Source organism: Mya arenaria, chromosome 5 (assembly GCF_026914265.1).
Source record: "Mya arenaria isolate MELC-2E11 chromosome 5, ASM2691426v1".
Taxonomy (NCBI): Eukaryota; Metazoa; Mollusca; class Bivalvia; order Myida; family Myidae; genus Mya; species Mya arenaria.
In genome coordinates, this window is record NC_069126.1 from 26363983 (window position 1) to 26375449 (window position 11467).

Below are 11467 nucleotides of genomic sequence, written 5' to 3' on the forward strand. Positions count from 1 at the left end.
CAACTATGGACAGCCAATCATTGTCCTACTACGGTCCACTATATAGTTACGAGTTACAACTATGGACAGCCAATCAGTGTACACACTACGGTCCACTATATAGTTTCGATGTACAACTATGGACAGCCAATCAGTGTACACACTACGGTCCACTATATAGTTACGAGTTTCAACTATGGACAGTCAATCAGTGTACACACTACGGTCCACTATATAGTTTCGAGTTTCAACTATGGACAGCCAATCAGTGTTCTACTATGGTCCACTATATAGTTTCGAGTTACATCTATGGACAGTCAATCAGTGTACACACTACGGTCCGCTATATAGTTACGAGTTACAACTATGGACAGTCAATCAGTGTACACACTACGGTCCACTATATAATTACGAATTTCAACTATTGACAGTCAATCAGTGTACACACTACGGTCCACTGTATAGTTACGAGTTTCAACTATGGACAGCCAATCAGTGTACACACTACGGTCCACTATATAGTTACGAGTTACAACTATGGACAGTCAATCAGTGTACACACTACGGTCCACTATATAATTACGAGTTTTAACTATTGACAGCCAATCAGTGTACACACTACGGTCCACTTTATAATTACGAGTTTCAAATATGGATAGCTAATCAGTGTACACACTACGGTCCACTATATAACTACGAGTTTCAACTATTGACAGCCAATCAGTGTACACACTACGGTCCACTATATAATTACGAGTTTCAAATATGGGCAGTCAATCAGTGTACACACTACGGTCCAATATATAGTTACGAGTTTCAACTATGGACAGCCAATCAGTGTATACACTACGGTCCACTATATAGTGACGAGTTTCAACTATGGACAGCCAATCAGTGTCCTACTACTGTCCACTATATAGCTTCGAGTTACAACTATGGATAGTCAATCAGTGTACACACTACGGTCCACTATATAGTTACGAGTTTCAATTATGGACAGTCAATCAGTGTACACACCACGGTCCACTATATAGTTACGATAAACAGCAAATCAGTGTACACACTACGGTCCACTATATAGTTACGAGTTACAACCATGGACAGCCAATCAGTGTCCTACTACGGTCCACTTTATAGTTTCGAGTTCCAACTATGCGCAGTCAATCAGTGTACACACTACGGTCCACTATATAGTTACGAGTTTCAACTATGGACAGTCAATCAGTGTACACACTACGGTCCACTATATAGTTACGAGTTTCAACTATGGACATTCAATCAGTGTCCTACTATGTCCACTATATAGTTACGAGTTTTAACTATGGGCAGTCAATCAGTGTCCTACTACGGTCCACTATATAGTTACGAGTTTCACCTATGGACAGTCAATCAGTGTACACACTACGGTCCACTATATAATTACAAGTTACAACTATGGATTAGCCAATCAGTGTACACACTACGGTCCACTATATAATTACGAGTTTCAACTATGGATAGCCAATCAGTGTACACACTACGGTCCACTATATAATTACGAGTTTCAACTATTGACAGCCAATCAGTGTACACACTACGGTCCACTGTATAATTACGAGTTTCAACTATGGGCAGTCAATCAGTGTACACACTACGGTCTTCTATATAGTTACGAGGTCAACTATGGACAGTCAATCAGTGTACACACTACGGTCCACTATATAGTTACGAGTTTAAACTATGGACAGCCAATCAGTGTCCTACTACGGTCCACTATATAGTTACGAGTTCACAATTATGGACAGTCAATCATGGTCATATTACGGTCCACTATATAGTTTCGAGTTACAACTATGGATAGTCAATCAGTGTACACACTACGGTCCACTATATAGTTACGAGTTACAACTATGGACAGTCAATCAGTGTACACATTACGGTCCACTATATAGTTACGAGTTACAACTATGGACAGTCAATCAGTGTCCTACTACGGTCCACTATATAGTTACGAGTTTCAACTATGGACAGTCAATCAGTGTAAACACTACGGTCCACTATATAGTTACGAGTTACAACTATGGACAGTCATTCAGTGTACACACTACGGTCGACTATATAGTTACGAGTTTCAACTATGGACAGTCAATCAGTGTACACACTACGGTCCTCTATATAATTATGAGTTTCAACTATGGACAGTCATTCAGTGTACACACTGCGGTCCACTATATAATTACGAATTTCAACTATTGACAGTCAATCAGTGTACACACTACGGTCCACTGTATAGTTACGAGTTTCAACTATGGACAGCCAATCAGTGTACACACTACGGTCCACTATATAGTTACGAGTTACAACTATGGACAGTCAATCAGTGTACACACTACGGTCCACTATATAATTACGAGTTTTAACTATTGACAGCCAATCAGTGTACACACTACGGTCCACTATATAATTACGAGTTTCAACTATGGACATTCAATCAGTGTCCTACTATGTCCACTATATAGTTACGAGTTTTAACTATGGGCAGTCAATCAGTGTCCTACTACGGTCCACTATATAGTTACGAGTTTCACCTATGGACAGTCAATCAGTGTACACACTACGGTCCACTATATAATTACGAGTTTCAACTATGGATTAGCCAATCAGTGTACACACTACGGTCCACTATATAATTACGATTTTCAACTATGGATAGCCAATCAGTGTACACACTACGGTCCACTATATAATTACGAGTTTCAACTATTGACAGCCAATCAGTGTACACACTACGGTCCACTGTATAATTACGAGTTTCAACTATGGGCAGTCAATCAGTGTACACACTACGGTCTTCTATATAGTTACGAGGTCAACTATGGACAGTCAATCAGTGTACACACTACGGTCCACTATATAGTTACGAGTTTAAACTATGGACAGCCAATCAGTGTCCTACTACGGTCCACTATATAGTTACGAGTTCACAATTATGGACAGTCAATCATGGTCCTATTACGGTCCACTATATAGTTTCGAGTTACAACTATGGATAGTCAATCAGTGTACACACTACGGTCCACTATATAGTTACGAGTTACAACTATGGACAGTCAATCAGTGTACACATTACGGTCCACTATATAGTTACGAGTTACAACTATGGACAGTCAATCAGTGTCCTACTACGGTCCACTATATAGTTACGAGTTTCAACTATGGACAGTCAATCAGTGTAAACACTACGGTCCACTATATAGTTACGAGTTACAACTATGGACAGTCATTCAGTGTACACACTACGGTCGACTATATAGTTACGAGTTTCAACTATGGACAGTCAATCAGTGTACACACTACGGTCCTCTATATAATTATGAGTTTCAACTATGGACAGTCATTCAGTGTACACACTGCGGTCCACTATATAATTACGAGTTTCAACTATGGACAGCCAATCAGTGTCCTACTACGGTCCACTATATAGTTACGAGTTTCAACTATGGACAGTCATTCAATGTACACACTACGGTCCACTATATAATTATGAGTTACAACTTTGGACAGTTAATCAGTGTCCTACTACGGTCCACTATATAGTTACGAGTTTCAACTATGGGCAGTCAATTAGTGTCCTACTACGGTCCACTATATAGTTACGAGTTTCAACTATGGACAGTCAATCAGTGTACACACTACGGACCACTATATAATTACGAGTTTCAACTATGGACAGTCATTCAGTGTACACACTACGGTCCACTATATAATTACGAGTTTCAACTATTGACAGGCAATCAGTGTACACACTACGGTCCACTATATAATTACGAGTTTCAACTATGGAAAGCCAATCAGTGTCCTACGGCGGTCCACTATCTAGTTTCGAGTTACATCTATGGACAGTCAATCATTGTCCTTCTACGGTCCACTATATAGCTTCGAGTTACAACTATGGATAGTCAATCAGTGTACACACTACGGTCCACTAAATAGTTACGAGTTACAACTATGGACAGTCAATCAGTGTATACACTACGGTCCACTATATAGTTACGAGTTACAACTATGGACAGTCAATCAGTGTCCTACTACGGTCCACTATATAGTTACGAGTTTCAACTATGGACAGTCAATCAGTGTCCTACTATGGTCCACTATATAGTAACGAGTAACAACTATGGACAGTCAATCAGTGTACACACTACGGTCCACTATATAATTACGAGTTGCAACTATGGATAGTCATTCAGTGTACACACTACGGTCCACTATATAGTTACGAGTTTCAATTATGGACAGTCAATCAGTGTACACACTACGGTCAACTATATAGTTACGAGTTACAACTATGGACAGTCATTCAGTGTACACACTACGGTCCACTATATAATTACGAGTTTCAACTATGGACAGCCAATCAGTGTTCCACTACGGTCCACTATATAATTATGAGTTTCAACTATGGACAGTCATTCAGTGTACACACTGCGGTCCACTATATAATTACGAGTTTCAACTATGGACAGTCAATCAGTGTCCTACTACGGTCCACTATATAGTTACGAGTAACAACTATGGACAGTCATTCAGTGTACACACTACGGTCCACTATATAGTTACGAGTTTCAATTATGGACAGTCAATCAGTGTACACACTACGGTCAACTATATAGTTACGAGTTACAACTATGGACAGTCATTCAGTGTACACACTACGGTCGACTATATAGTTACGAGTTTTAACTATGGACAGTCAATCAGTGTACACACTACGGTCCACTATATAATTATGAGTTTCAACTATGGACAGTCATTCAGTGTACACACTGCGGTCCACTATATAATTACGAGTTTCAACTATGGACAGCCAATCAGTGTTCTACTACGGTCCACTATATAGTTACGAGTTTCAACTATGGACAGCCAATCAGTGTCCTACTACGGTCCACTATATAGTTACGAGTTACAACTATGGACAGCCAATCAGTGTCCTACTACGGTCCATTATATAGTCACGAGTTACAGCTATGGACAGCCAATCAGTGTACACACTACGGTCCACTATATATTTACGAGTTTCAACTATGGACAGCCAATCAGTGTACACACTACGGTCCACTATATAGTTACGAGTTTCAACTATGGACAGCCAATCAGTGTACACACCACGGTCAACTATATAGTTACGAGTTACAACTATGGACAGTCAATCAGTGTACACACTACGGTCCACTATATAGTTACGAGTTTCAACTATGGACAGTCAATCAGTGTACACACTACGGTCCACTATATATAGTTACGAGTAACAACTTTGGACAGTCAATCAGTGTACACACTACGGACCACTATATAGTTACGAGTTACAACTATGGACAGCCAATCAGTGTCCTATAACGGTCCACTATATAGTTTTGAGTTACAACTATGGAAAGTCAATCAGTGTACACACTACGGTCTACTCTATAGTTACGAGTTACAAGTATGGATAGTCAATCAGTGTACACACTACGGTCCACTATATAGTTTCGAGTTACAACTGTGGAAAGTCAATCAGTGTACACACTACGGTCCACTATATAGTTACGAGTTCACAATTATCGACAGTCAATCAGTGTACACACTACGGTCCACTATATAGTTACGAGTTCACAATTATCGACAGTCAATCAGTGTACACGCTATGGTCAACTATATAGTTAGGAGTTCACAATTATTGACAGTCAATCAGTGTACACACTACGGTCCAATATATAGTAACGAGTTAACAATTATGGACAGTTAATCAGTGTACACACTACGGTCCACTATATAGTAACGAATTAACAATTATGGACAGTCAATTAGTGTACACACTGTGGTCCAATATATAGTAACGAGTTAACAATTATGGACAGTCAATCAGTGTACACACTGTGGTCCAATATATAGTAACGAGTTCCCAATTATGGACAGTCAATTAGTGTACTCACTACGGTCCAATATATAATAACGAGTTCACAATTATGCACAGTCAATCAGTGTACACACTCCGTTCCACTTTATAGTAACGAGTTTATAATTATTGACAGCCGAGCAGTGTACACACTATGGCCAACTATATAGTAACAAGTTTACAATTATTGGCAGTAAATCAGTGTACACACTTCGGTTCATTGTATAGTAACGAGTTTACAATTATTGACAGCCAAGCAATGTATACGCTATGGTCAACTATACAGCAAAGAGTTCACAATTACGCACAGTCATTCAGTGTACATACTTCGGTCCACTATGAATTTGAGCATTTGCTTGATAATTATACATGTTTTGATTGTGTTAGATCGAAATCCTTAAATGCTTTGTGTAATAGTGGTGAAATAGCTGTTTACATTAAGAATGATTTGTTGAAAAATGATTTTATTACTAGAATATGCCATGAATATGCCGATTGCGTAGTATTTTATATTAACAGTGCTGTATTTCGTTTTATGCACGATATTATATTATATGTTGCTTATGTCTCACCCGAGGGCTCGAACATTTATAGCAATAGTGATGACAAAAATGGAATTAAATCTATTGATAATAATATTTCTACTTAACGAAATAAAGTATCCCGATGCATATTTTTATCTAGCTGGGGACTTCAATGCCCGCACGAAAGATATGCTAGATTAAGGTTCCAGATGATAATCTGCAAAACATTTTTAATACTGATGTTGAATATAATTCAGACAATTTAAGTTACCCCGCAATAACAAAGGCAAAATAGAATATAATATTAAACTTTGGGAAATCTCTTATTGAGCTGTGTTATACACATAACATGCACTGTATAGTAACGAGTTCACAATTTAAGAAATCAAAACAAAAATTACAATATATAAATAAGAGAAAAATCATTGGACAGATTACAAAATCAAAATATTTTTTTAAATATAGATAAAGATATATTTATCCATAATAATAAAGTATGCGATAGCGAAATGACAGCGTGTTTAAATGTTTCATTTTAGGGTGTACATATTTTAGTCTGTTCATAATAGCAATATAGCACATTTCTTCATTTGAAAGCATAATGGATACACCTTGCTAAATTTCTATTTACGTACGTTAGTTAAGTACGTGTTACAGTACTTCTGTAGCATAGTTTACGTGTTGTAATGCCTATATGACATACTCACATGCTGCAGTACTTACATGATATGTTTACGTGCTGCAGTACCTCTGTAGCATAGTTCACGTGTTGTAATGCCTATATGGCAGATGCACATGCTGCAGTACTTACATGACAAGTTTACGTGCTGCAGTACCTCTGTAGCATAGTTTACGTGTTGTAATGCCTATACGACATACGCACATGCTACAGTACACGAGCGGCCATGGTAAATGCATTATCTCCCACTTCATTTAATCAAAATATAGCAAGAATGAGGACTTCAAGGGCAAATTACACCGATTCGAAAAGGCCTACTCACGGAATCATGCCTTATTTCTTTTAACTTACACATGGCAGTGAATCAAAGAATGGTTTTACCATCGCAGACCATTGGCTACCTTCCATATTGATAGGTTTTGAAGCTGAATGGTTTGTGGTTTCGAAAACAGCCTGAACATGCTGGATCTACTTGATCTACTTTTTTGTTTACATTCGCATCGTATTGTTCGTACTTGTACACCGGATATGGTCATCTTACCGAATACACAGTGGTTACGTTCAACCAATTTGATTTTCTTAGGAGAAGCGTATCATCTGCCTAGCGTTGTTGAATGTTTAGTACACAAGTGGAGCTTTCTCCCCATATATGGTGTTGGGGTCGTGAAGAAATAGTAACCAGTGATATTTTGCGTGCAAATTTGCCAATTGACTATAGAATATGTAGGAAATTTATTCAGTGGTGACTTACCTTTCCAGCATGGGCGAGATAAATATTTTACTTGCTGTAATGCGTACATGACATGTTTACACACTAAAGTATCCATGACGCATTTCTTACAGTCTGTAGATGCCTATATAACATGTTTCCTTCATTGTTTCAGGTGTTTTCCTACTCTGCTGGTGGCCTTTCTTCACGGTAAACATTATGCGTGCTATATGTCTCCGCTATCAAGTGTTGAACTATCCCTCCTGTGACATTGATCCATACTTGATGGGTTTTTTTGTCTGGCTTGGTTACATCAACAGTTTCCTCAACCCCGTTATCTACACAATCTTCAACCCGGAGTTCAGGAAAGCCTTCAAGAAGATCTTGACTGACCCACTGAAAAAGCGATACTAAGTTCATTCAGTTAATGGAACTGAATACCAAGAAAGCAAAGTTCGCTAGTAACAGAGTCCTTTACTTTATTTTATATGCTTGTGTTTTATCGGGGCACACGTCAAAATAAATTTTGTTTTAGCTGTTATTAGGTTTTAAAAAAAAATAGAATGACAAATTAATGGAATTGTTAAAGTTTTTTTGCCAGATATTCTTTAAAACGACATAAACAATTGTTATACGTACATCATTCAGTCATAAAACACGGTTTTATAGTAGTTTAGTATATGTTACAGATACTAGACAGTGTATACATCGCTTTTAGACTATTTTCCATTGGTTTTGTAGCGCCGTATTTATCTAAACTGGTAGATAATTTATGAATATGAAATGCTGTAGGCCTAAAGGATCACGAGACGGACTTAACTTAGCATGGGCGTCGTTATAGCAGCGTTATGTATGTGTGCCTAGCACGCCATGCCTAAAACAGAAACTTCTTCGCAGGCCATACACGTATTATATTGATCATCGTATAAGGAATCTCAGAAACCTTTCGTCTATAATAATATGTCAGTTGGTTCTTGAAAATGTCTCAATCATTTTGAGCAGATTAAAATGGTCGGCTTCATTTAATTTGGATTTCATTTTGAAGGATTGCAGGCGCTTCAAGCAATATAAGGGTTCTCGAATGACATTTTCTTGTCAAAGTAATGGAAAAAGCAGATCTTTGTCAAGTCAGTGCATTTATATTTTACGCAGTTTTAAACTACAGACTATGAACTAGTGTGCTATTACTGCCCTCAAAGAAATTTAACAAAAACATGTGCATTTATAGATATAAGAAAGGTTGCTAAACTCTACTTGCACGAGTTTGTGTATTGCTTTGTGAGTGCTACATCACCCATATGTGTGTACTAAAGTTTAAAACGTGTACCTATTTTACCTATGTGATCTAGAGTAGAGTCGCACAAGGAAACGGTAACCTCAGCACACGTGGGACGAGCCGCCTGTCAATGTCGTCTGCAACTGTTACTTGTACGGGTAGCTACACGTTCACAGACGAGAAAGGCCTCGCAACCGTTTCATGAAAAGAAGTGAGCGTTTGGGTAGCATCATCGGAAGCATATCAGCATTTGACAATACCTTGGAAATTACATAGTCTGTAAGGCACGTATTAGGGCCAAAAAGCACAATGGTGAAATTTAAATGGGGCAAACTTTCATTGTCTAGCTGAACCCGAACAACGCTACTAATGCCACATTCCCTGGAACCCACTAAGTTTATCTATAAACAATACGTGTAGTGATCAACTTTTATCAAGAGCAAGGCTGGTTTGTAAAGGCAGTCGATATGAAGATTGTATATAAATAGTGTGTACTTATGTCTACATATCGCACTCATGTATTACATTGTGTAGAATGACAATGACTGTGTTACTGTCCTTCAAGGTCGTGTACTAGTTCGTGTACTAGTGTAGACCGCAAATCAGTATTTTAAATGCAGCAATTGTGTACGATAGTGTAACAAATCGTGTAGACCTGGTGTATTTACTGTTTCATGATGAAGGTCATATAAGTCATCTAATCAACTGATTTGATGAATGTCTTCTGATGTTCTGTTTTACTTCAAATATATGTATTTCCCTACCTTTTAAGGAAGGTACACACTTTTTACTTTTGTGTTTGCTAATCATGCGTCTGTTCGTCAGAAAATCGTATGTCGCTCGTATCAAGTTGGAAATCATGTATATTTTCCTGTATTAAAAACTTAATTTGAAATTACCAAAATCGTAAAATACTGGTTTAAATGAATATTTCTTAAGATTTAAGATTTCTGTCATTTGCTCGCGAGCCATCCTGTATTTAAACAGCATGAACACACAAATGCATGCGATCATTCCTTTAAATGATTAAACAAGTAATCTCATTGAAAACCTAACAGTATTGAAGTAGGAACAAAATCGTCCATCATAGTTAAAAGAAATACATCTTCTCACAAACTTTAATCTCAGTCCCAGTTTCTCAGAATAATCACTTTAAATGTATCTAAAGGGGTAATTTTAGCCCGTTAAATCACATTTGAATTTCAAGAGTGGGAAACCATGAGTGCCTGTACTGTATTGACTCTATGTACAGCCCGCGGTTATACTCCGTTTACCAAGACAGTAAATTGTTCAAAACATGCGCGTCTCCCTGCATAATTGACACTGTATTTATAACTGACACTAATGTTCGATATTCAAATATATTTATTGACTCCTTTTTTAGTGCTTTGTTTATCATTATGTCTTAAAGAAGCAGTGGTTAACTACATCAATTGGTTCAACTTGAAACATTCTAGCCACTGCGTGAAAATGTAGTACATTTGGTATCTATAACCAGATTGCGAATACATCGCAGCTTAGTCCCTTGCTATAAATTTTGAAGAAAATGAGTTTTGTTTAGAAACGGTTTTCGAACATTTTGTGTATCAAAATTTGTGAGATGTTCTAAAAATGTGTTGTTCGTGTATGTATTCAATTTCATTCAAGGAATTTGACCCTCAAATGAGCTAATTCTCTGATACCCATTTAAAATTATGTACAATTTTGATACCTCCTGACCCCGTACAATATCTGTATACCTTTAGATTTTGCTCTAGGAATAAATGTATCACATAATTCTGTTTTAAACATGGGTCTCACATCTGCTTGGTGAAATAACGGACCTTTAGGTCCGTAGTAAAATATATTGTATTTGACTTGAAAAACGGGTATGACTGTTATTAGGTACACAGTGTGATATTTTGGCAAACGCTAGATGGGAAAGATGAGAAAATAAATCATTACATATGTTTGGAATACCTGCCTGTGTGTTATGATGAGTATAAAATATTACGAGAGAATATTTCATTGTTTTTTTATTGTTATTGTATTGCTTGTTTTAATGAATTGAGAATAAACTGTGTCTAGTTCATATAAACATTGTTAAACGCCATGGAGATTTTGTTTTTGTTTTTCCTTTCATTAAAACCAAAATTAGCACATTTTTCATTTTAGGAATTCCCCTTCCTGCATTAGATACTACTATTAATTCGTGAATAAAACACGAATAATAAACAATCATCGAGAATAATGCCTGTATAAAATTTCATGTGAATATTATTTCAAAACTCAAATCGCATTCTTACCCCAAAAAGTTTTCAGTTACTTCTTTTTAATAAAACTGATATTCACGTGGAATGTCCCACAGAACAGAAGCTACTAACTAGATGGGTGGTTCAATACAAAA

General features: G+C 37.3%; 1 protein-coding gene across 1 annotated transcript in view; it reads left to right on the forward strand.

Annotated features, from left to right (window-relative positions):
- LOC128233513 (dopamine D2-like receptor) overlaps nucleotides 1-11163 on the forward strand; it is a 136805-nt gene extending 125642 nt beyond the window's left edge. The window contains exon 4 of the mRNA XM_052947217.1: nucleotides 7981-11163. Within this exon, the coding sequence (XP_052803177.1) occupies nucleotides 7981-8219 (239 nt within the window). The 3' untranslated portion in view covers nucleotides 8220-11163. The remainder of the gene's footprint in view (nucleotides 1-7980) is intronic.
- The last annotated feature ends 304 nt before the right edge of the window (nucleotides 11164-11467 follow it).